Source organism: Dasypus novemcinctus, chromosome 3, assembly GCF_030445035.2.
Source record: "Dasypus novemcinctus isolate mDasNov1 chromosome 3, mDasNov1.1.hap2, whole genome shotgun sequence".
In the NCBI taxonomy this organism is placed as follows: domain Eukaryota; kingdom Metazoa; phylum Chordata; class Mammalia; order Cingulata; family Dasypodidae; genus Dasypus; species Dasypus novemcinctus.
In genome coordinates this window covers 146,639,025-146,666,464 of record NC_080675.1, presented here as the reverse complement: position 1 = coordinate 146,666,464, position 27,440 = coordinate 146,639,025, and the positions used below count along the sequence as shown (strand labels likewise).

At 42.7% G+C, this 27,440-nt stretch overlaps 1 protein-coding gene across 2 annotated transcripts in view; it reads right to left on the bottom strand.

Annotated features, from left to right (window-relative positions):
* Positions 1 to 27,440, bottom strand: part of THSD4 (thrombospondin type 1 domain containing 4) — a 634,788-nt gene that overhangs the window by 49,381 nt on the left and 557,967 nt on the right. For both annotated transcript variants that reach the window (XM_058294432.2, XM_004451032.4), the window contains exons 9-10: positions 3,495 to 3,670; positions 1,022 to 1,118 (exon numbers count right to left, since the gene is read on the bottom strand). In XM_058294432.2, the coding sequence (XP_058150415.1) occupies positions 1,022 to 1,118; positions 3,495 to 3,670 (273 nt within the window). The remainder of the gene's footprint in view (positions 1 to 1,021; positions 1,119 to 3,494; positions 3,671 to 27,440) is intronic.

Genomic DNA, 27,440 nt, shown 5'->3' with positions numbered 1-27,440 from the left:
CCACTGTCCTCTCTGTGAGCTGGGGGCTCCTTCCAACCTGTGACAGTCAGGATCCCCTGCCCATGAAGGAGGACAGGCTGGCTCTCGCATCTGTCCCCTGCCTCCTAGGAAGGTGGACCAGGCAACCTCTGGCGGCGTAAGATGCACGGGTCGCGGTCACGCTGGCTGGTCGGAGAATGCTGTCCAGGTACAGGCCCTGGGATAAAAACAATTTCTCCAAACTTCCCTTTCCCTCTCCTTAAAATGAGGCTAATACTAGCACCTCCCCCAGAGTGCTGTTGTGAGCTCAGGGTGTGGCTCCTAGCAAGGCTCAGTGCCCGGGATCTGGTACCATCAGGACCGTTCCTGCAGATCACCCAGTCCTAAAGAAGAAAAAGTCTCCTTCTGGCTGGTGACTCCATCATCACCTGGTGGAGAAATATCCGCAGAACCAGAGCGCCTTCTGTCCCTAGCACCAGCCAAGGATAAGCCACCTGCGCTGCAGAGCCCACCGTGAAGTCCCGAGCTGGGCCCTTGGGTGTGAACTCTCATTCTTCCCTTACTGGTCAAAGTATTATTAATGGAAGCAAACGGGGACCGAGAGAAAAGGCATGACGGAATAGACACAAGAATGGCCCCCCAAAGATGTCCACATCCTAATCTCCAAAGCCTGGGCATATGTCGCTTTACTTGGCAAAAGGGACCTTGCAACTGTGATCAGGTTAAGGCTGTTGGGATGAGGGATTATCCTGGATTATCCAGGTGGGGAGTCACAAGGACGCGTGTCAGAGAGGGAGATGTGCCGACAGCAGGAGAGGGTCAGAGTTAGAGGTGAAGGTGCCTCCAAAGCTGGAAAGGGCGAGGAGATGGACTCTGCCCTCGGCCTCCAGGGGGGCCGTGGCCCTGCTGCCACCTTGATTTTGGTCTGGTGAGACCCATTTCAGACTTTCATCCTCTAGGATGGTAAAATAATAATCTGCATTATTTTAAACCACCAAGTTTGAGGTACTCAGAGTGCGTGGCAGCACGACGGGGGTTTTACCTGGTCTCCTGTGAGGTGGCACCTGTGGGCTGATGGCGTTGGTCCCCATGATAACATACTCGTAGTGGACTCCTGGGTTCGGCTGCTGGTGTATCATCTGAGGACACAAAGGCCACTGTCAGTCGGCACCCTGCACCTCCTCTGGTACTAAGAGTGTAAGTGACGTTATCAATGAAGGAGTGGGATGATTCCCATCTTGTAATATTAGTGAACCTGGGACAGATTAAATGAAACTTATTTCCAGGTATCATTTTGTTATTTGCTTTTGTAGAATCAAGTGCTTAATCTCTGAGGGAACTAGAAGAAAACTAGGCTAAAAGTCAAGATTTTATAAATTCAAAACAGGAAGATAGAATGAGAAAGGCTTCTGTTGGTTCCCCACCATCTTATATCTCGTCTTAGACTTTGCTCAGTCCTTTCAAAATGCCCAAAATGGATCGATAGGTTTGCGCTACAGGAAAACCTGTTTGAGCACTAGGTGGCGAGATGGATTTATACAAAGAAGGACCAGAGCTGGCCCAGGGATGCTTGAGGCTTCTTGGAAGTAAGTCTTCTACCTGGCCGGTCAGGCTGACTCAGGGAGGCTTGCCCCAGCCCTCTCCCTCATTGGCTTTCCGGGTCCCTCCCGCCCTCATCCATGGAAAGCTCCAGAATCCCAGGGTCAGAAAAACATGGGTGAGGGCAACTAAGTCTCCCTGAATCGTGTTTTCTCAGGAACCCATGAAAAAACACTAAACAAGAAGCTACATAGGGCTGTGGAAGGTCAGTACCCGAACAATATCAGGGACAAAATAAAACCACAAAACTAAACAAAAAACCCCAAAATAAACCAGTTTGGCCCAGCAGAATAAATCCCTCCCTATTGTCCTTGGAGCACAAAGCCCCTTGTGGTCATGGCTTTCCTGGGGGGAGGAGGGGCTGGGGGCTAAATGGAGCAGTAGGATAAGAATCCGGGGGTGTGACACGAGCTAGGCAAAGAGGCAGTGTCACGCTGTGCTATTTCTGTCGGCTGTTTTTATAAAGTGCTCTCCTGTTGGCCAGCGGGGTAGCCTGGAGTGAGTTCCTAGTCTCACAGTTTTTGATTTCTTTACCTTGAGGAGGAGGTCGCTGGACTCACAGCTGATCTCTGAGGTGCCTTCTAGCTAGAGGAGCCTCTGAGTTACTCCTGCGCGGGAGGATCCTGTTTGGTTCCAGAGAGTGTCTATTCTCTCCTCTTGTGCCATCATCTCCGACCCCTCCCCAACTCGTGAAATGGGACCTCAGGAAGGCAGACCTGAGAGTCACTGGGCTCCTCACAATCCAGGAAGCAATACCAAACCCCAGCGTTGAGGAAACGTGGTGCTGAGACCTCAGAGTCCTGCCGTCTGCCTATATCCCCTCATCTGTCTTTCCAAATAATCTCCTGCACCTCTTCTGTGTGAACACTCTGCCAGTGCAACCTTCGTCCTGTTTATGAAATGACCACTGGCCGCCACATCCCAGGCCATCCCATGGGGCCCTCAAAAATCTGACCTTTTAATTTCTGATGCCAGTAGAACTTTACCTACAGCTAATCAACCGGGCAGTCTTAAATATAACCAAAATTAACAAATTGGGCTTCCTTTATAATTTCTAGTCCACAAGCCACTAGGCCCAAAAGGAATGGACAAGTAACTGTAGAGAGGTAATGTAAAAGCAATAACTAATATTCATAAAACTTGGACACAGCCAATAGATTTGGCATGGCTTCAAGGAAAATAATAGTATACATGCATTTTTGTCAGAAATGAATGTACACGATTAAATTCAGAGCTCATTCTTTTTATCAGAAATTTATTTCAAGCTTTCATTTCTTGTCATCTTTTATTTCCTGATCTTTTAAGAAAACTGGCTTTTAGTGGTATCTTTTTAAAATATGGACCATCTCGGTCTGGAGCAACTCGGTATTTTAGTTTCTTATATAAGAAATCCAAGTTCTGTCTTTGCAGAACCTCTGTAGGGTTGCTCCAAGCTTCGCTGTTTCTCCTGGACCGCTCTGGGGTTCTTCTCTCTTCATTTGCTCTAACAGAGTTCGAAGAAGGCTGGGAACTGAGAGAGGTCTTGTTCTGCTTTGGCCATTTGCTTTCTTTTGCCATAAAAAGAAAACATGCCAAATTAGCATTAGGAGGAAAGGGCCTGGAGGAGATCCAACCCTCATGAAATAAAGGATATGTTTTGCCTCTGATTTGGTTCAACAAGTAAAATTGGTTTTACTGGGTCAATAAACTCTGAGGGTAATAAGCATCTGGTAGGGTTTAAAGTTTCTGTGAGCTAGGCACAAGCAAAGGCAAAGGGCCAAGATGAACGCCAGGCATTTAAGGGGCACCTCAGGCAGGCTCCACTCATGATTTTATTGAGCATGGGCAATGATTTCTGGCTTTTTTGTTCTAAGTGTGGTCCTTCGTAGCAGCAAGATACAAATTTCAAAGAACAGTCTAGAAACGTCCACACTCACATAGACATCCAAGATCTCATTAGTGGGACCTTCGGCCAAAAAGGACTCTCCTGCAGTGCTCGAAATCTCGTTGGGACGCTTGTAGGTAAACATCGTCCCTCCACCCTCGTACTTCCCAGGCCGGTCAATCGCCCAGTTCCCGTTGATGATGGAGCGACCAGAACGGCTTCGCAAGGCTGTGGAGAAAAACGAGACAGTTCCTCGGGTAAGGCAGGGATGTACACAAGAGAGGGAACGGACACCCCTCGTGGCTGGCTTATTCATTCATTGAGTGTTTCTTTAGGATCCACTATGTGCCATGCACCTAGGCCCTCCACAGTTAGGTGTCTTGACCACATCCCCTTGTGCTTAATCCCGTCTTCAACTCTCTTCAACCCCTGCAACTATTTGGACTTAATGTAGAAATGAAGGCTTGGAGAGAAGGATGCAGAAAACAGGGAGGGAAAGGAGAAAGAGGAGGAGAATAAAAGAAGGGGGAGGGGAATCTAATTTATATTACATACCATTATGTAGGTGAGAGGTTGCACATTGGCAGTCCAGGGACTGATTTTGGCCCATAGATAGGATTAATTTGGCCTTCATGGTATTTTCTTAAAAATAACAGCCCAAATTTAAGAATTGGGAGATTTCACGTAAAAACTTTAGAGTTCTAGTTTCTCTTGTAAAACAGGAAGACATGTTCACATTGGCTCCACGTTCTCTCAAAGCAGCAATTAGCTGGAGCTGAGGAGGACAGCTCCCTTTAGATGCAGGCTCTGATTTGCCCCAGTCCCCACCACTCTCTATTACTCCCCAACATTGTGGCTAAATCTCATTACCATTCATTACCATGCTGCATGGTTAATTTTCTCATAATTCTTACCACATGTATGTCTGCTAAAAGGAGCATAGTTAAAGACAGACCAAGAGGGCTGCATTATTTTCTTCTATCTGGCCACTTCACTCATTTATATCGCCTGACTTTTGTGGGCATTTGAGGCTGTGACCTGTTTAAGATGTCTTCACACACATTGTCAAAATTAATCCTCACAACAACATTGCCAAGCAGATGCTATTATTTCCATTTTTCAGACGGTGGCTTAAAGATGAGAGGTAAGTTCAAGTTCATGAAGACAGGAAGTGACAGAACTGTGATTTGGAGCCCTCAACTCAGGAGGGAGGTCAGAGAGAAGAGGCACAAGGAGCAAGGTGTTAGGTTAATGGGAGAAGAAAGAGTGGTACCCAAGAGCAGATGCTCTTCCTTTGGACACTTGGCTCCTTGAAACCCACAAGCCAGTTCAGAAGATATCCTGTCTGAAAAGTCACATAGCCTAGTAGCCCTGTGATGGCTGCAGGTATTTTATACCTCCACTTTACAGAATTCCTAACTTTATTATTTTTTTTACAATTTAGTATGGAAAAATTTATACATAAACAAAATTAGTGAGAATGGTATAATGAACCTCCATGTACCCAACTTCAACAATTATCAATTCATGGTTAATCTTGTTTTACTGGCAAATCCGAGATTCCATTCATCCTTAAATTTTTCAGTATTTGTCTCTAAAATATAAGGACCCCCCCCCTTTTATTTCTTAAACCCATTTTCAACAGTGTTTCTGCAATAGGTCCTCCCAGAGACAAGGTAGAAGTTGCAAGAAGGGTGGAAGAGCCTCTAACCTTTTTTTTTTTTTTTCTCTTTTATTTTTTTTTATTTTTTAATTTTTTTATTTTTTATTGACTTTGTAATAATATTACATTAAAAATATATATGTGAGGTCCCATTCAACCCCACCCCCCCACCCCCCCTCTCCCCCCCCCAACAACACTTGTTCCCATCATCATGACACATCCATTGGATTTGGTAAGTACATCTTTGGGCACCTCTGCACCTCATATACATTGGTTCACATCATGGCCCATACTCTCCTCTATTCCATCAAGTGGGCCCTGTGAGGATTTACAATGTCCGGTGATTACCTCTGAAGCACCATCCAGGGCAGCTCCATGTCCCTAAGACGCCTCCACCTCTCATCTCTTCCTGCCTTTCCCCATACCCTTTGTCCATTATGTCCACTTTTCCCAATCCAATGCCACCTCTTCTATGTGGACATTAGATTGGTTGTGTCCATTGCACCTCTATGTCAGGAGGAGGGTCAGATTCCACCTGGATGCTGGATGCAATCCTCCCATTTTCAGTTGTAATCACTCTAGGCTCCATGGTGTGGTGGTTGTCCTTCTTCAACTCCATCTTAGCTGAGTGTGGTAAGTCCAATAAATCAGATTGTAGGTGCTGGAGTCTGTTGAGGCTCAGGATCTGGCTATCACATTGTCAGTCCAGAGATTCAAATCCCCTAAATATATCTTAAACCCCAACATTAACTGCACCTCCAGCACATTAGCATGAAAGTCTTATGAAGGGAGATCCCATCTGAGTCCAGATTCATCACACACTCTAAACACCATTTCCAAAGAGGGGCCATCTGCCCTGGTAGTTAACCCCATCGGCCATGACCATAACTCCCATGGGTCTCTTTAGCCCTCAAAGGAACCAATATCTGGGGGTTGTATCTGCTTTATCTGTCTCTCTGACTCTGCTCAGTTGTGCATGAGGGCAAACCTTCTGCCAGCCTCCAGACTCTTTTTTAGAAACTCGTAGCCATATAAACTCATTTCTCCTTTCCATTTCCCCCTTACTTTAGGTCAAACAGCATTTTAAAGTCATGGTATTTTATGTAGACATGGATATTCTGCTGATCCACATTGAACCTTCCGTATAAGGTCATTTTCCAGTTGCATCATCAGTTGGTAGTTGATAGTGGTCCCTCGTTGCCAGGGAGGCTCATCCCCGGGTGTCATGTCCCGCGCTGGGGGGAAGGCATTGCATTTACATGCTGAGTTTGAGCCTCTAACCTTTTGGTGGCCTCCCCCTGCAGATTGCTTTGCCTGGCTGGCTGGTCACCATGGTTACTGGGGGACCATTGATAATCCCATGATTATCAAGTTATAAAATCAATTCAGTTTACTGGGTGGCAAAGAAGGGTCATGGGTAGAGACTGGAGAAGAACAGTTGTGGTCACTCAAATTTGGGTTGTTCTCTACCAAAAACCAAAGTTCTGGGAGCAGAGGTAGCTCAAGTGGTTGAGTGCCTGCTTCCCATGTATGAGGTCCTGAGTTCAATCTGCAGTACCTCCTAAAAACAAATAAAAGGAAAACAAATGAAAAAATCAAGTCTCTCTCTGGGGAGTGGGTGTAGCTCAGTGGCTGAGCACCTGATTCCTAAGTACAAGGTCTAGGTTCAATTCCCAGTACCTCCTTGAAAAAACAACAACATATACACAAAAAACCCTATACTTCCTCACTCCCCACTCATTCCTCAAACATCTCCAGTCTGGTTCCAACCTCCACCACTCCACTGAAATGATTCTCATTAATGTCACCAAGACCTCCAGGTTGCTGAATCCAAAGCCTCCTCTTACTAGATGCCTCAACAGATTTTGGCACTGCCGACCACACCATCCTATTTGAAGTACTCTTCCACTGGCTTCTGGGACATCACACTTGGCTCGCTTTCCTTCTGCTGAGTCTTAGGATTCTCATATCTGTTTTCTTTTCTGCCTCATCTTTCTCTAGTCAACCATTAAACATTAGAGTTCCTTAAGGATTAAGAACAGACTTGCATTAGATGCTATATTCCTTTCATGGGCACTTTACAGAAAACCAAGTACAATTATTCCCAAGCAAATGAAAAGATGCTCAACCTCACTTAAAATTAAAGAAATGCAAGCCAAAACTACAATGAGTTTTTTTTTAGATTTTTATTTTTTATTTATTTCTCTTCCCTTCCCCCCCAACCCCCCCCCCCCCCGTTGTCTGCTCTCTGTGTCCATTTTGCTGCATGTTCTTCTTTGTCCACTTCTATCCTTATCAGCGGCACCAGGAATCTGTGTTTCTTTTTGTTGCATCATCTTGTTGTGTCAGCTCTCCGTGTGTGTGGCACCATACCTGGGCAGGCTGCACTTTCTTTCGCGCTGGGTGGCTCTCCTTATGGGGTGCACTCTTTGCACGTGGGGCTCCCCTATGCGGGGAGCACCCTTGCGTGGCATGGCACTCCTTGCGTGCGTCAGCACTGCGTGTGGGCCAGCTCCACATGGGTCAAGGAGGCCCAGGGTTTGAACCGCAGACCTCCCATGCGGTAGACAGACGCCCTATCCACTGGGCCAAGTCCGCTTCCCACAATGAGATATTTTTGACCTAAGAGACAGGCAAATATTTTTTTCAAAATATGCTACTGCCAAATATGGATAGGAGTATGAGTAACTAAGTACCCTATACCTTGCTGATGGGTATGTGAATTGATTTGACCATATCGGAGGGCAATTTGGTTATACTGTTAGAAATTTAACTCAAGAATTCTACTTCTAGCAAATAACTTGAGAGATACACTTCTGTAAGTAACCAAAGGTATCTGTAACAAGGATATTTTTTGCAGAATTTTTTAAAGAGAGAAAAACTAAAAACAACCTAAATGTCCATTAATAGAGGATTGCTTAAGTAAATGATCACACTGCACCCCCACACAATGGCATATCATGTGGCCCTAAAAAGAATAAGATAGTTCTGTGTGTGTGGAGATAGAAAGATCTCCACGGTATGTTTTTAAATGAGACAAAGATGCAGAACAGTGTGTTTAGTATGATCCCATTTTGTATACGTTTTAATATAAACATATATGCATGTATTCCAGGCATATAACTTTTTAGAGCTGGACAGTCAAAAAACTTAACATTTGGGGAAAGTGCTTGGGGTTAGGTTGGGATGGGAAACAAGAGGGGAGATATTTATTTTTCATTTTATATCTTTTAACTACCATTTACATTTTTTTAACCATAGGCACATATTACTTTTCTTTAAAGCTTTGAAACAAATTAATGTGAAGGAAATGGGTACAAGCAGAAATACTCCTGAGGGATATATGTTTTCTCTTTTTTATAGCTTCTCCTTAAAAAGCCCATTTAGGACATCAAAAACTCAGAATTGTGGTAGGTTCTAGTTAAGACTTTATTGCCCTTAATATCCAGATTGTAGAAGAGGTTATTTTCTGGGAACCAAAGTCCATTAAAGAACCCTTTCAGATATTGTAATGGAGAGAGCTGCAAAGGCCTCCCAGGAAATAGAAACATGGGTGCCCTGAATCATTTTACCATCTACCACTGTTACCCAGGCATCCGCTTGGAAGGTTTAGATGATTCTTTAGCCATACCAAGCAAAGAAACAAAAAGCCTTATCAGACTTTTAGCAAACATGGCCCTGATTCCTTAAGCCCAGGGTTTAGCTTCTGAAACAGCTCCAAAACTGGCCACCATCTGGCCTTGAATATTGAAAACAGCTGCACCTGCAATTTATGTGCCTGTAAGCGGTTCCAGGGCTATTAGTGGTGTCCAGAACCACCTCACAAAAAGGCGCAGGTGGCTCATGGCTCTTACTGAGAGGGCGTGTTCTCTGAGGGTCAAGCTGAAGCAACCTCACAGCTATGTCAACATGAGGAATTCATGACTCTCGTTTGACAGCTGCGTTTTATTCCAGTTTGAGTTGTCAAGGCTGGATGTTTCTTTGTTTGCCTAAAATAAACCAACAAAGTCCTTCTCCAAGATTTGTATAAGAATAGCTTGTAGATCAAGCTGTGCTTCTTAGACACTTGGGCATCATCGTTTTAGTGCCCAAGTTGATGACCCAACCATTTCCTCCCATAATCAAATAAAGAAGGTGATTTCCTTAGAGCAAAGAGACCACCGTGATCCAGATCTCTATATTTTCCTATGAAAAATGAGGGTTAAGTTCCTCCTAGCAATAAAAGTCCATGCTTCTTAATGTGTCAGCAGTCCTTAGAAGCTATGGGGGAAGATCACATCAAAACCAAGGACTAAGAGGTCACGTCACTGCTCACCCCTGCCCCAGACCAGCTGGAGGCCTGGAGCCTGGTGCTTTTGTCATTTCCAGTCCCTGTTTATGAGCCTCCATGGAACCCTGCAGATGGGCATGGACCCAAGTGATGGAATGTATTAGCTAATCCAGATTCCCTAAAAATGGCATACAGTATACACGCAACTCTACATTTCATACTACCACTTTAGAGGGATCTGTGAATTACATATTTATTTTCACTGACCTTTAACTGAAACTGAGTGCTTCCTTCTTTTATAGATGTAGGCAACAAGCCAGAGTAGCATTAGTAGTACTGTAACTTTGTCACCAATTGAAATCACCTATGATGCAGATGACATTACAGATATTTTGAAATATCATTAAAAAATTCATCAACCTTTTGGACTTAACAATTATTAGACTCTCCATTAGATCTGTTCTATGTTAAAGGAAGCACATATTACAATTAAAATTTGTTTTTTAATATTTTTACAAATGTATTTCAATATAATTGGCTTCCTTTGTAGTCTGGGTTTTATTTAAAAACAAATATTCTGAGATGGTGTCCATAAACTGCCAAAGGGGTCCATGACACAAACATGTGAGGAACCCTTGGTCTTCAAAACACAAATGAACTCACATAATATGAATGCCAATCCTACAAGACAAGTCAGATACATATTATCTTTGTTATACAGATGAAGAAATAGGTTCATGGAGATTAAGTTGCTTGCTCAAGGTCTTAGAGAGTATTATGCAGAGCTCAGGACTTGACCTCTGATGCTCTGATTCCATATTCTTCCCACTACACCAGCGGTTCTCAAAGTTGAAGCCTCAGTAGCACCTGGAAGCTGGTTAGGGTGTAGATTTTTTGGCCCTACCCCAAGCTGGGTGGATCAGAAATTGCGCATGGGGTCCAGCACCTGGGTTTAAAAGTCTTCCCAGTGATTTTGATGTGCCTTAAAGTTCGAGATCCACTGTAGTATATGCCTTTTCTCACCTCGTACTTTTGAGTCCTGATCAAAGGAGAGGGCTTGCCTGAGGTTTGCTAGGAAGGATTTCCCTTCTCATAATCTGGCTTTGTCTGAGCAACAAGGCAGGCACTGGCCAAGGGAGACGAAGGGCCAGGCCCCGACTGGCCAAGGGAGATGAAGGGCCAGGCCCTGGGGGGTCTGGGGGCTTCCTTCAACCCTGCTACTGAAGCCCCTCCCCACAATGCCCTCCCTGTATGGCAGCATTTAAGGCTCACAGACTTGATCTTCCCAGGCATCCCCACAGATTCCGAGTCTTCAGCAATCAATTCTAGAGGACACCTGTAATCAGGTGTCTCCAACACAAAGCAGAAGTCAGTAAGAGTTTAAGTGTGACTGACTCTTGGAGGGGTATTAAAGAGAATATAATTCACCCCAACAAAAATGTATTAAGCACTTACTATATGCAAGACAATAAGGAGACCCTGTTAAATTTTGGGAGGCACAGTTTTTCACATTTTCCCATTACTGAAATTGGACACATCTTACCAAATTAAAAAAAAATTAAGATAAAGCTTATATACATATAGCAAATGACTCAAATTATAAGTGATGTCTGAGGATTTCTTTTTTACATTTGTATTATACCTGTGAACCTACTGTTCAGATAAAGGTACAGAACATTTCTAGCTCCCTAGAAGGCTACTTTTTTTTTTTTCCTATGTTTTTTTTTAATTAAAGTTAATAAATTACAAGGAATGTTAAATTAAAAAACAAAAAAACAAAAAACATAAGACGTTCCCATATAACCCACTCCCCACAAATGTTACATTAAAAAATATGAGGTTCCCACCCCCCCACCCCACTCCAATAACCTCCCCATCATTGTGAACACATTTTGGGACACTGCTGCACTACAAAGATAATAGTTTACCCCGTAAACTTTCCACTTTCCCCCAGTACATTCAGTGGGTTATGGCAGGATATATAAAGTCCAGCATCTGACCCTGAAATACCATTTAGAACAAATCAAAATTTCAAAAGTGCTCCCACAATACATCTCTTCTTCCCTCTCCCTGCCCTCAGCAACTACTGTGGCCACTTTCTCCACCTCGATGCTAAAATTTCTTCTATTACTGGTCACAATAGTTTTATAATAGAATATCAGTAAGTCTACTCTAGTCCATATTTTACTCCTTCATTCTGTGGAACCTGGTATGGTGATGCCCTCTCTACCTCTACATCAAGTGGGGGCTTAGATTCCACATGGATGATGGATGCAATTCCTCTGCTTACAGCTGTAGGCACTCTTGATTCCCTTGTGTGGTGGTTGACCATCTTCACCTCCCTGTTAGCTGACCTGGGTAAGACCAACGAACCAGAGAGGAGGAGTCGCCACTCTGCTGAGGCTCAGGGCCCAGCTGGCACATGGGCAGTCCAGAGATTCAATTCCCCAGGGTATATACTATCCTTACCACCAACCACAGGTTCAGTAAAAATGACAGAAGAGGCATGTGTAGAAAACTCACATCTGAGTCAAACTCCATCACACTCAGGAGCATAAATTCCAAAGTAGGGCCCTCTGCCATGGCACAGACTCCAAATCCATCTGCCATAACCTGTGGATCTCAGTAGCCTTCAGGAGAACCAGTACCTAGGGTTGTAACTACTTTGGCTTTTTCTGGGGGTCCTGCTACTTCTTGAAGTCATTACCCCACCCCCACAAGTCCCAACACTTATCACTACTCTGCTTTTCTACTCTTACCATTAGTTTTGCCTATTTTTGAACTTCACATAAATGTAATCCTATCGTATATATTCTTTTGTGTCTGACATCTTTTATTTAACTCTATATCCCTGAGAATCACCTACATTGTTGTATATATATGTGTGTGTATCAGAATTATATATATATATATATATATATATATATATATATATATATACACACACACAATTCTTTTTCATAACAATTTAGTATCATACGAACATACCACAATTTATTTGTTTGTAGTTTATTTCTATTTTTGATGGACTTTTTGTTTCCAGTTTTGGGCTCTTATGGAACAGCTGCTATAATCATTCTTGTTCAGGCATACCTCGGAAATACTGTGGGTTTGGTTCCAGACCATGGCAATAAAGCAAATATTGCAATAAAGCAAGTCACACGAATTTTTTTGTTCCCCAGGGCATATAAGTTATGTTTACACTAAGTCAATTAAGTGTATAAAAGCATTATGCCTAAGAAAACAATATATGTACCTTACTTAAAATGTGACACAGAGAGGAGACAACCAGCAAGATGGTGGCGGAGTAAGGTGCTCCTAGAGTCAACTCCTGCTACTGGACAGTTAGTAAACACCCAGAGCTCTCTGGAGCTTGCTGAAGCACCTGTTTGGGGGCTCCAGGAGGCCAGAAGGGCATCCTGCAACATCCTTGAAGGAATGGAAGGAGAAGACTGCCCATCTGCAGAGAAGATTCATAAGTAGAGTTTGTAAGTAGAGCGCCCACACCCCGGAAGCTGATGCCCATCCTCCACTGGAGGCACAAGCTGCCTCCGGAGCTGTTCCACGACTGGAATTGAAAGCTCCATTTCCCAAAAACGGGGGAGGAAGAGACAGTTGGGCACAAACTACACCTACTGATAAGTAAATTCAGTGGGCTAAAGTATAATCCTGAGAACAGCTAAGGATTGAGCCTGTCCAAGTCAGAAAGAGGCTGGAAGCTGCCATCTTAACTCAGTGCCTGGCATGAGGGGAAGCGGGGCGGACTGAGAATTCGAGAGCTGGTGGGGAGTGGCTTCTTTCCATCCAGGTCAGATTGCAGCTCTAGCCTAGGCCCCAGCCCCAACTCTGGCAAGGAGGATGCTGCGGGGACCTGTGCCAGTCTCTCTGAGAAATTGCAGGCCAAGCTGTAGAGGCCAGTGATTGTCCTACTCTGGTGGCAAGAACCGCCCCAGGAGCTGTTCTGTGGCTGGAATTGGAAGCTCCATTTCCAAGAAACAGGGGAGGAGGAGACATTTGGCTGCCGACTTCAGTTACTGATTGGTAGACTCAGATGGCTAAGGAATAACCCTAGGAACAGCTAGGGTATGAATCTGTCCAAGTCGGAAAGAGGTCAGTGGCTGCAATTCTGACTCCGCCCCCAGCATGAGGGGAAGCCGGGCTGACTGAAAATCACAGCGATGGTAGGAACTGATTCCTTTCACCCAGATCATCCTGCAGCCCTAGACTAGGCTTCAGCCCCACTTCTGGCAGGGCTATCCAGTCTATCCAGGTAACTGTGGGTACCTTTGGGTGGAACGAACTGAATAATTGGAAGTCTACTGGGGCAACTGTGGTCATCTTCGACCTGCACTGCATAGATTGCTGCCCACACCTGCAGCTCCATTCCTGCTCCGGGCATGGGAGAAAGGGATGTGAAGCTTCATCAGTTTCTCTGGGCAACTACAGTCGAGGCCTGCACAACTTAGATTATTCCACACAGCTCTGACTCTGTCCCTACCCTTGGTAAAGAGAAAGTTGGGAGAAGCTTCATTGGTCCCTAGGACAATGAGGGCAGCTTGAGCCTCCACAGCTTACAGTACCAATGACATCCTTGGCTCCTACTCCAAAACCAGCAAGGGAGAAAGGGCAGGAAGTTCTAACCTAAGGAGAAAAACTACATCCAGAATAAATACTCTAGTAATCCAGATGCCAAGACACCAACAAAAAATTACAATCCACACCAAGAAACAGGAAGATACGGCCCAATTAAAGGAACAAGATAAGCCTCCAGATGACATAAAGGAGTTGAGAAAACTAATCATAGATGTTTAAACAAATCTCCTTAATAAATTCAATGAGATGGCTAAAGAGATTAGGGATATTTAGAAGACACTGGGTGAGCACAAAGAAGAATTTGAAAGCATACACAGAAAAATAGCAGAACTTATGGGAATAAAAGGTGCAATAAATGAAACTTAAAAAACATTGGAATCATATAATAGCAGTTTGAGGAGGCAGAAGAAAAGTTTTGTGAGCTTGAAGAAATGACCTCTGAAAGTGAACATACAAAAGAACAAATGAAGAAAGAATGGAAAAAATTGAACAAGGCCTCAGGGAACTAAATGACAGCAAAAGGCATGCAAACATATGTGTCATGGGTGTCCCAGAAGGAGAAGAGAAGGGAAAAGGAGCAGAAGGAATGTTTGAAGAAATAAGGCAGAGAATTTCCAAACCCTACTGAAGGACATAGATATCCATGTCCAAGAAGCACGATGTACTCCCATCTGAAAAAATCTGAATAGACCAACTCTGAGACACATACTCATCAGAATGTCAAATGCCAAAGACATAGAGAGAATTCTGAGACCAGCAAGAGAAAGCAATGCATAACATATAAGGGATACCCAATAAGATTAAGTGCCAATTTCTCACCAGAAACCATGGAGGCAAGAAGACTGTGGTCTGATATATTTAAGATACTACAAGAGAAAAATTTCCAGCCAAGAATTTTATTTTATTTTATTATTTTTTTAAAGATTTATTTATCTCTCCCCTTCCCCACACCCCCAGTTGTCTGTTCTCTGTGTCCATTTGCTGTGTGTTCCTTGTCTGCTTCTGTTGTTGTCAGTGGCAGGGGAATCTGTACCTTTTTTTGTTGTGTCATCTTGCTGTGTCAGCTCTCAGTGTGTGTGGTGCCATTCCTGGGCAGGCTGAACTTTCTTTTGCACTGTGCGGCTCTCCTTACGCAGCGCACTCCTTGCACGTGGGGCTCCCCTATGTGAGGGGCACCCCTGCGTGGCATGGCACTCCTTGCACGCATCAGCACTGTGGTTGGGCCAGCTCCACACGGGTCAAGGAGGCCCGGGGTTTGAACCACAGACCTCCCATGTGGTAGACGGATGCCCTATCCATTGGGCCAAGTCCACTTTCCCTAAGAATTTTACACCTAGCAAGACTATCTTTCAAAAATGAGGGAGAATTTAGAATATTCACAGATAAAATAAACTGAGAGAATTTCTAACCAAGAGCCTGGATTTTCAGGAAATACTAAAGGGTGTGCTAGAGCCTGAGAAGAAAAGTCAGGAGAGAGAGGCCTGGAAGAGAGCCTAGAAATGAAGATTATATCAATAAAAGTAACAAAGTATCAAAAGAGTGATGAAAATAAAATATGACAGATAAAACTCAAATAGGAATAAATTTAACTAATGATGTAAAGCACCTATATTCAAAAAACTGCTGCTCAGTGTTAAAAGAAATAAAAAAAGGCCTAAATAGCTGGAAGAACATTCCATGCTCGTGGATTGGAAGGCTAAATATCATTAAGATGTCAATTCTACTCAAATTGAAATACAGATACAATGCAATTGTGATAAAAATTCCACCAGCATTTTTTTAAAAAATTGAAAACACAGTTATCAAATTTATTTGGAAGGGTAAGGAGTCCTGAATAGCCAGAACCATTTAAAAAAGAAAAGTGAACTCTTATCTCCAGACTTTAAATCATATTACCTAGCTATTGTGGTAAAAACTGCATGCTACTGGAAGAAAGACAGACACATAGACCAATGGAACAAAACTGATAGTTCAGAAACAGACCCTCACAAGTGTGGTCAGGTGATTTTTGACTAGCCCGTCAAATCCACACAGCTCGGGCAGAACAGACCATTCAACAAATGGTGCTGAAAGAACTGGATATCCATACCCAAAAGAAGGAAAGTGGACTCCTATCTTACACCTTTTTCAAAAATTAACTCCAAATGGATAAAACACCTAAAAATAAAAGAACCATAAAACTTCTAGAAGAAATTTTAGGAAAATATCTTCAAGACCTGGTGGTGGATTCTTAAAGGAGATAAGAGAAGGACTGAGATGGACTACTGATGTTTAATGTATGTAGAAGTTTTAATTAGCTTTACTGTATAAGGGTGGAAATGTATAGAATGGATGGTAACAAATAGTGAGTAATAGCTAGTTTATAAATGTGTATGTGGCTGAAAATGGTAGTCCAGTATAATGTAAGTGCCAATTGACAGACTGCTAGAGAATAATCTAGGAATAGCACAGTAAATCAAGAGGTGGATGAGAATTATGGTTGATGGTACAGATGCAAGAGTGTCCTTTGTGAGCTAGAGCAAATGTATATCACTACTGCAGGATGTTGGGAATGCATGGGAAAAATACAACTGGAGCGACCTATAGACTGTGATTAGCAGTAATAATATAATATTCTTGCATCTATGCCAAAGATGTACTTGTTGATAATGGGACAGTATGGAAAATGTGAACCAAATGTATACTATGGATGTGGTATCAGATGATATTATTTTACCTGTAACAAATGTTCCACCACAGTGTGGTGTGTTGATGGAGGGATGTTGTTTCGGAATTCTGCACATGTATATGATTGTTTTATAAGTTTACAACTTCTGTCATAAAAAATATATTTAAAAAATAATAATAGGGTGGGTTGGGGGAAAAACATACCAAATAAGATAAGGACTATAATTAGTAGTAAGAATTTGACAATTCTTTCATAATTTGTAACAAACGTCTCACGGCAATGCAAGGTGTTGGTGGAGGGGTGATGTAGGCGACTCCTGTATGATGTTATGCATGTTTGCTTTGTAAGTTCACAACTTTTACTATACACTAAATTGTTTATGTATGTTCATATAGAAATGATATAAAGATAATAATAGGGTGGGTTGGGGGAAAATACTTTGGTTAGTAGTAATATTTTGACAATGCTCTTTAATGATTAGTTAAAAAGGTTTAACAACAATGTAAGGTATTAGTGGTAGGGTGAGTTATGAGAGTCCTATATGATGTTATGTATGTTTGTTTTGTAAGTTCACAACTATTACTATACATTTATTGTTTATGTATTTTTGTGTGTGGGTGATAAATTTCAATAAATTAATTTAAAAAAAATGTGACCCAGAGAAAGTGAACACATACTGTTAGAAAAATGGCTCTGGGTTGCCACAAACCTTCAATTTGTAAAAAAATGCAATCTCTGTGAAGTGCAGTAAAGCGAGGCACAGTAAAATGAGGTATGCCTGTACATGTTTTGTTGGTGGAAATAATCCATCATTTCTGATGAGCGTATATCCCAAAGTGGAATTGTTGGGTCACAGGATACACATGTGCTTAGCTGTAGTAGGTACTGCTAAATATTTTTTCAAAGTGTTTATTCCCTGTAGTTGAGAACCCTGGGTTCTCAGTGTGGAAAGGGGCCATACAAACATGGGAGGGAGGACAAGGAAGACTCCTGTGTGATGGATTTGAGTTTGAGATAGCGTCTGCTTTGAACTCATGATTTTGAAATTATGTGTATGTATATGCATATGAATTCTTATAGTACATGTGTATGTATATTACATACGTGTGCATATTCTTATGTATGCATATGTACAGATTCATGTACTTGCCTGTACTTCCTAGTTCTCCTGCTAAGAGAACTAAGAAGCAAAGATACCCTATTAGCAATAAGCATACCAGCACTCGAATCTCCTCCTAGCATCCCCACTAAAAGGCACCATTTCATGGAGAAATAATGCTTCCAGAGCTGGTACAACATAAGGCTAGAACAGCTTAATATGCCTGAAAGTAAGGAAGTGTTCACAAAAACAGTGGGGATGGCACAGAGCCAAAAGAAGCAGGGGAAAAAGAAAAAGGACTTAAATCATTGTTCACCAATGTTCGTAGCAGCAATACTCACAATAGCCAAAAGGTAGAGACAACCCAAATGTCCCTCAACGAGCAAATGGATAAACTAATTGTGGTATATACATACAATGGAATGTTACTCAACTGTAAAAAGAACTATGTTTTCTAATGCTTAATTGGTACAGAGTCTGTTTGGGGGTGATGGAAGTACAACGCTGTATGATTAACAGTACTGAACTGTATATTTGAATATAGTTACAAGGGGGAAATTTAGGCTGTATATATTTTTACAGAATTAAAAAAAAATACACCATAGAACTATACAAACACAAGCAGTGAACCCTAAGGTAAACTATGGACAATAGTTAATAATATAATTATAATAATGTTTCATAAATTGTAACAAAGGTACCATACTAATGAAAAGTGTGTGTGAAGGGGAATACATGGGATATATGCATGTTTTTTTCTATAAACCTATAACATCTCTAATAAAAAAAAAACAGGTGGTAAAAAAAAAAGACTGAAGTTCTGATACATGCCACAACACAGATAAACCTTGAAAACATTATGCTAAGTAAAAGAAGTCAAGCATAAAATATCACATATTGTATGATTCCATTTATATAGGAGAAAATAGGTAAATCCAGAAACAGCTGACTGGTGATGCCAGGGCTGGAAGGAGGGGAAATGGGGGAGTAACTGCTTAACGAGTACAGGGACTCCTTTGGGGTGATGAAAATGTTTTGGAATTAGACGTGGTCGTTGTGCACTGCTGTGAATGTACTAAATGCCGTTGAACTGCTTACTTTAAAATGGTTAATTTTATGTGACATTCATCTCAAAAAACAAAGAGTAGAAAAAAAGAATGATGGGGATATGTCACAAGGACACAGGAGATGCCCGGTTTCTATTATGAAGTTTATTTCTCTGGGCTGTAATGATTTGCTTATGTACCTGCCTCCATTGCTAAAAGGTAAATGCCTTAAAGACAAACACTGTGACACAGTATTTTGCCCAGTACTTGGCTCTTGGTAGGCACTCAATAAATCTTGGCGAATAGAATTAAATTATGAGCTATCGTTTTCTGATCTCTCTTAATTTAACCTGGGAGTTCAGATAAGAGATTCTTGGAAACTCCTTAAAGTCCTGCTTACATTTGGATATTCCTGTTTAAGAATTCCAATCTTAAAAAGTCCTCCTTTCCTGACTAAAATGGTAAACACATGCAGTGATGCACGAAAAACCTGTTTAAAAAGGCAAACATTTCTCCTTAGGTAGATCCAGGTCCAGTTTGATAAAACATTCAAATTATGGTTTCTGTTAAATATATACTCACATCACAGAGAGTAATTTTTCAGTTCAGATTCACTTTGGCACCTTGAGTTTAGATACAAGCGAACCCGTGTGATTTTCTAAAACATGATATCATATGTTTGGACTTAAAATCAGAGCGTATGTGAGAAATAAGGCTGGCTTTCTCTTTGGCACTATATGATCACAGGTTGTAAGGGGTTTGAATAAAGAGACGTGCCAAGACTTTCTTCTTATGCCATTGCTATATTATAGCTAAGTGGGGCTAATTGTCATTCTTTAAGATATTAGCAGGTGGGATTTATTTTCACTTCAAATTTCCTTTGAATACTTACTGATGATAAAGAAAGTTTATGTTGTTTTTAAGCCCCAAATAATGTTGTATGAAATAGATGCCACCTATAGATAAAAACAATTGGGCTGAGGAGTTTTGAGGCGCTGCAAAGTTAAGACAGCGCCCTGACTTTGGAAGCTCAGAGAATACTGGGGCTAATACAAGGTGAATGGAGAGGCAGGAACGTTTTCTGGGGTGTGGAGTTGCTGGGCGGGGGGATGGCATTTGAGCAGAGGTTTGAAGGGTGGGGAGCTGTTCTACAGGCAGTGGACCCAGGAGGGGCCGTGATGTGGCAGGGAAGGTGACAGCCTGGCGTGGCTAGAGAAGAGGACCGTGGGGCGCTGGGGGCGGGGTGTGTGTGCGGTGGAATGGGGGTGTGGAGGGAGAGCCCCTGGAGGCAAGGTATGCAGGAGAGACCTCGGGGACCTCAGGTCTGTGTAGACACTTTCCTGTACTTCCTAGTTCTCCTGCTGAGAGGACTAAGGAGCAAAGATGCTCCAGTAGCAAGAAGCATACGGGCATTCTGATGTCCTCCTAGCATTCCCGCTAAAAGGCACCGTTTCGTGGAGAAATGGTGCTTCCAGGGCTGGTACAACAGAAGCCTGGAACACGTCTGACAGGAAGGAATTGTTCACAAAAACAATGGGGATGGCACATAGCCAAAATAATTCGGGAGGGCTGGACTGCATGGGCACGGGGGAATTGGTAAAGGCTTCTGGTCAGGACAGGGCCACCTGGGAGCCGTTCTAGAGATGACCATTTCGTCCACCTCATAAACAGTTTGAGCCCTTGCACGCCCTTCTGCTCACAGACAGCACCGACTCTGCAGTGGCGCTTGCAGGCCACCAAGCTGTCCACTCCCCACAGCAGGGAAGGACCAAGCCTGTCTTTCAGAAGGAACTCCAGGAGCCTAACCGCTCTAACAGTCATGACACCTCAGTTCACCCAGAGAGAAACTCGGTATCTTTCTCAAATTAAATAAAGCCAACCTACCAATTTCTCCTCCTCCTCCTTTTTAAAAATGATTTTCCCATCACTCTGAACCAGGTTTTGGCAAGCAGCTTTGCGTCTGCCCTCCCCTCCTCCCTCGCTAGCCCAGCACTCCTCCGGCACAGCATCTCCACTGCACTGTGGCTGCTTGGCCGCCCCCCCCCTTTCCCTCCTGCCCAGTCACTGCCTGCACCCAAGTTCCCTTGGCCTCACACCTGGGCCACGGCAGAGGCCTGCATATGGATTTGTCATCTGTCTGTGTGCCACCCTAGGTTAATCTTCCTGAGACACCCCTTTTCCCTGTCACTCCTCTGTCTCCAAAGCTCTGTTCTTTTTTTTTTTTTTCTTAAAAGATTTATTTATTTATTTAATTTCCCCCCCTCCCCTGGTTGTCTGTTCTTGGTGTCTATTTGCTGCGTCTTGTTTCTTTGTCCGCTTCGGTTGTCGTCAGCGGCACGGGAAGTGTGGGCGGCGCCATTCCTGGGCAGGCTGCACTTTCTTTTCACGCTGGGCGGCTCTCCTTATGGGTGCACTCCTTGCGCATGGGGCTCCCCCACGCGAGGGACACCCTTGCGCGGCACGGCACTCCTTGCGCGGCACAGCACTCCTTGCGCGGCACAGCACTCCTTGCGCGCATCAGCGCTGCGCATGGCCAGCTCCACACAGGTCAAGGAGGTCCGGGGTTTGTACCGCGGGCCTCCCATGTGGTAGACGGACGCCCTAACCACTGGGCCAAAGTCCGTTTCCCCAAAGCTCTGTTCTTAAAGGGTGATGCCTACACTCCTCTGATTCACAGTCAAGGTCTTCTGTGATCTGACCTTACTTCCAACCACCTCCCAAGCACCCTCATCTTCATTCAATCAAGTTCAGAAGAGGCTGATAATCTATATATCTCATTATATTTAATAATTAATAATAATTATTCTACTGTCATTTTTTTAGAGGACAGGAACCCTGTCTTATTTAGTATCTGACAAAAAGGCACCAAATAAATGCTGTCAGATAAAGCTAGCATCCCTCTCTCATCCTGACGGCCTGTTCAGGTGCTAGTTATTCCCCGATTCTCTGTCCCATGCACCGTCCCCTGCTTCTAACCTCTAAACCTTCATCTTAGTGGCACAGCCTGTTCTTTAAGGCTTAATCAATTGCTGTGTTGATTGTTCATTTTTCTATTCTAAATGTTGTATCCAAGTTCCCCAAGATTTTTTTTTAAACTTCAGGAGCAGAAAGGTTGAATTAATCAGACTCTCCAGCTCACGGTACACTGCCACCATTGTGGGCAGTGTTCAAGGTCCTCTTTCTTCCTTCACACCTGATTCCCATTGCCATCAGGCCCTGCCCATCTTAACAAGCACCTACACTGGTGTGATTACATTAAAAAAAAAATATATATATATATATATAATTTACATAAATGTTACTGTTTTATCAATCATCCTCTGCTTTTAAGATCCACCACTGTTGCTGTAATGTCCATCTAGATAATCATTTTCTAACTGTTGCACAGTGTTGCATAGCACACATCTACTTCAGCTTTACTTATTCAATCCCTTAGTCGGTTGGGGACTGGCTTTTAAATTTATTTTTAGGATTCACAGTGTCAGTAAAGATCTGGTATTTAGTAAGGACTCATTGGTGATTTGAAGCTAAGGCCCATTTTAAAAATAGCAACCCCATCCATAGCAAGAGGAACCAAAGATGTAGACAAAAGGTAGCAACATCGGCCTAAGAATGCATCCTCCTCCTGGCACAAATAGGAAAACCTGGAGCTGGTCTAAACACGTCCGAGGCGGGATGAGAATTCTGCTTGCCCTGACTCCTCGTCCCCTGGTCCCTCTGCCCAGGAGCACCTATCTGTGGCAGCCTCACGTGTACACCCTTGTGTATCAGGACCCTACACCAGGGGATTCTGGGATTCCACATGGCTGACCAGAACGCACCAGAAAATAAAAGCCCGGAATATACGGTGAGAGGGAAAACCTGCTTGGTTTGAGGGAGGAAGGCCTTGGCAGCCTGGGGGAGAGTGGTCCACTCTTCACAGGACCACTCGTTGGTCTGGTGTCACTCTGCAAGGACAGTCAGCTAAGATTTAAAGCAAATAGGCATTTTGAAAAAAAGAAAAAAAATCCACAAAACACAAAAAACAAACAACTCTATAAATCAGGAAAGTGCTTTATGAACAAAGAGAAAAATTCATGAATCCTAGGGTGTGACACCTATTATCTGTTTTCTGTTGTGGCTTCAGAGTGGTAAATGTTCAGTGGTGGTTGTAGAGTGGTGGGTGTATCAATTGGTTTGCAACTGACTAAAATACCAATATTTAAAGGCAGGGTTTTATATTAGAGCTAGACCTATGTTAAATAGAGGGAAAAGCCCAGGACCTAACCCCCTGTGGCAAATCTGGATGACAATGAGGAGTAAAATGAAGGGTTGGTTCTCAACATAGGGGCAGCTAGTATTTAAAAGTTTATTACATTGTGGACCAAAATATTTTTTTCACACATAAAATGGCTCACAGGTTCTGATTTACATGCTCTAAAATTTTTTCTAACTGTAAACACACAGCTATACTTAATTCCATCCCTGCTCTAGGCAATGCATAACCCAAAGGCCGTTCACTGCTGGGGACTCTGAAGAGCAAAAAAAAAAAAAAAAATCACAAAGATTGGTGACTAAAAATAGGAAGTCTGAAGCATAAATTTGAATCTAATGATTATATAATGAGGGAAACTCAAATCAACCCATCGAGAGTTATAATCCACATGGCATGGCCCAGTTTGTCCCAAGATGATGACACTAAACTCAATCTTAAGTAGGACTATGATAATGGTAGAAGCAGTTAATGTAAAACAAAACAAAACAAAACATAGGTAGGGCTTAGATATTGTTTAATGTAAGATTGTAAAGACACAAATGAACTCAAATTTTAGTGTTTTTTGAGTATGAGAATTCTGAGCAATTCACTTTTAATGTCTTCTGGGAGCAAAAGTAAAGAATCCATTTCTGTTTAATTATTTGGGCTGATGAGCTATGATTCTACCTGTGCTACTCCCCTACATGTGAACCACTTACGCCTCTGGCTTCATAATGATTATACATCTACTGCCAGCAGCTGGTCCAATCACTAGTGAATAGGTAGGAAATAATTTCCCTTGATATTGATAATTTAAAACTTTATATTAAATCAAATGGATACTAACCAGAATGCAAAATCACATTAATTTGGAAGATGAAACAATATATCAAAGAAATGTGTACTTGCCCTAGGACAACTGTGGGCTAATTCCTTTTCCCCAGAGGTAATTACTGCTTTCACTTTCCTAGGCTAACTAGGAGCTTCATCGAAAAGTCTAAGATGCACTGGTGGAGCGGAATTCTAACCATCTCGAGAGTCCCAAAATAGCCCTTTTATTATTCTCTAACGCACATCTATCTTCTCCTAGGCTCCTCTATTTTTATAATCTGTTTACTCTTTTAAAGAACTTTTTGAAAAGTGGAAAATGTCAAACATATTCAAAGTAAACACAGCAGAAGAACGACCTCTCACGTACCGTCACCAAGCTTCAAGAATGATCAACTTTTGGCCATTCCTGCACCATCTGTAGCTCTCTAATCACTTCCTTATCTTCTTATTTTCCAACACTTCTCTCAGGGGGGCAGTTTTGTTCTTTCCCCTGGTAGCAGTCCCTCAATCCAGACTCCACAAATCTAGTCAAATTCTGTTTTAACTCCGTTACCAAATTGGGGTAAGGAATGCAAGGTGGAGCTCAGAATGGAATTAGCTCCTGCTGGGCACTGTCGCAGCTCCGGAGGTACTGAGCCCCCCGTAACGACAGGGTCTAGTTAGGGTGGCACACGCCTGGCACTGTGGTTCCCAAAGTGTGCTCTTTGGATCAGCAGCATGAGCTGCATCTTAGAACTTGTTAAAAAGGAATATTCTTAGGCTCCACTCATACTTCCTGAACCAGGACCTCTGGGAGCAAGGTCCAAGAAGTCTGTTTTAAGAAACCCTGCTGGTGGCTCTGATGCCCGCTTAAGTTTGATAACCATTACCCTAGAGGCTACGCTAACAGGAGACATGACAACTACAGAATTGGGGAGAGGTTACCTAACCTCCGTTCTCTGAGGGCATGCATGCCATTCACATACCACATATTCTTACTTAAGACAACTGAAAATCTTACGTGTCTACAAAAAAGGGGATATAAGCTTGAGCAAGAGATAAACATGAAAATCCCTAGATAAAACTTAAGTATCCTTGTTGCTATACTTAAGTGTATTAATTCTGCTTTAAAATTTTCTTGTAAGTATCATGCTTTGACCTCTCAGTGGTTTCCTCATTCTAAGCTCCCCTCACGCCTGCCTCTCCCTGCTGGGTACTTTCAGTCATGTGACATGGTTATTTAGTATCTACTATGTGCTGGGGGGGGGGCTATAGCAATGAACAAAACAGATCCCTACGCCCCCAAAATCGCCTCACCCTCATGGTGTTAACATGCCAGGGTTTACATAAGCTGTCTCATTTATCATCACAATCCCATGGGACAGGATTTATTTAGATGTAAAGAATAAGCTTCAGAAAGTTTAAATAATTTTCTTATGGTCACACAGCTAATCAGCACCTGAGTGATGGCTGGAACCCATGACTGCTTGACTCATTCTATGGCCCACCCTTCTAATTCACAATGGAACATGCAAATAGGATATGTTTTTAGGCAACTATACATAGCAGCTTCTGACAGATTCTCTAACACTTTCAAGCACAGATTTTTTTAAAGGTTTCATATCTAATTAATCTGTATAAACTCTCTCCTTTTTTTTTTAGGTACTGGGGGCTGGAGATTGAACCAGGACCTCATATGTGGGAAGCTGGCACTCAACCACTGAGCCACATTGGCTTCCCTGAGTTGGTTTTTTTGTTTGTTTTGCTTGTTGTTTGTGTTTTGTTTTCTTTTCAGAAGGCACGGATGACTGAACTCGGGGCCTTCCATGTGGGAGGTGGGCTCTCAACAGCTTGAGCCACATCCGATCCCAGTCTATAAACCCTTTTAACTGTTAAGTCCACTAAAACATCAACGCTTTCCTTCTAATAATGTATCTTCAGTCATTTCTAACCTATTATTTAAGATGGCCTGAATGATCTCTTTACAGCTTGGCAGATACCAGAAATGAATTTATCTGGGGAGGGGGCAGGGGATGAGAGATTTAATTCCTAATTTTACTTTGATCTCCAAATTGCTGGCAAAGGTCGCAGTAGCAGACCGACTCCTCCCTGGTGTACCCTGGTTGTCGTGGTGGTGGGAGGAGAGAGAACAATATTACAACAATGAAGCCTTACATAAATCTGTACAAAATATATACTTCCATGCTAGAGAGGAGACATTCAAGCATGACATCAATAAAATCTCCTAAGATTCACCAAGTTTCTGCAAATCAGACCATGTCTCCCTTATAGGACCCCAGGAGGCAGAAGCTGCTGAAAGGCAGTAGGGAGAGGGGGAAGGCAGAGGGCCACGGGGGGTAGAAAGCCACCCCTGAGCCCCACGGAGGATGCCAGCAACTCATTAGGACGACAGTAAGAGGGACCAAGGGCCAGAGTACAGCCACCATGCAGCCCTGGTTAATGCCTGGCAAGGCGACTGTGAGCTGTGCTTCCCAAAGCAGGGACCAGAGCGTTTGGGGCTCCAGGGATTACGCCGAAAGTAATCTTACTTACAGTAAGGCTATTCCAATAGTCCTACTATTGATTCCAATCATTGCTTCAGACAGTTACCTACGCCTTTTAAACTAAACTCCCCAGTTTGACTTGGCCTGAGAAATCTGAGTTACCTCATTATTGATCATAATATAGACAATGATCAAGGTATTCTCCCTGAAAAAATTCCTTTGTCCTACCCCTTTGTAGTCAAACCCTTTCCCAACATTTCATCCCTGCATACTTATCCCTTCACCTTTTCCAGGATGTCATATGAATGGAATCATGCAGCATATAGCCCTTTGAGTATGGGTTATTTCATTTAGCATCTGAGATTCATCCATGCTGTGTGTATGGACAGTTTGTTCTTTTTATGTGGAGTGGTATTCCATTGTATAGCTATACCAGAGTTTATCCATTCCCAAATTGAGGCATATTTGGGTTGTTTCTAGTTTTTGGTGATAATGGATAAAGTTGCTTTAAGCATTGATGTACAGGTTTTGTGTGAATATGAATCTTAATTTCTCTAGGGTAAATACCTAGAGGGCATAGTGGGATTTCTGGGTAATATGGAAAGTACATGTACAACTTTATAAGAAATGGCCAAACTGGTTTCCAAAGTGGCCACACCATTTTTCAATCCCACCATTGGGATAGGAGACTTTCAGTTGCTTTGCATCCTCATCAGCACTTGGTACTGTCTGGTTGTACTTATGGGGATTTTTTTCCCTTTTGTGTGTGTATGTTTCTAATATTTGTGTCATGGTATCTCATTGTGGTTTTAATTTGCATTTCCCTAATGGCTAATAATGTTGAGATTCTTCATGTACTTATATGCCATTTGTGTATTACTTTGGTGAAGTGGCTGTTCAAATCTTTCCATCAACTTTAAACAGTGGTTGTTTTCTTATCGTTGAGTTTTAAGAGTTCTTTATACATTCTTGTTACAAATCGTTTGTTAGATAATTTGCAAATATTTTATCCTAGTCTGTGCCTTACCTTTTCATTCTCTTAACAGTGTCTTTGAAAGAAGATGTGGCTCAAGTGATTGGGCTCCTGTCTACCATATAGGAGGTCCAGGGT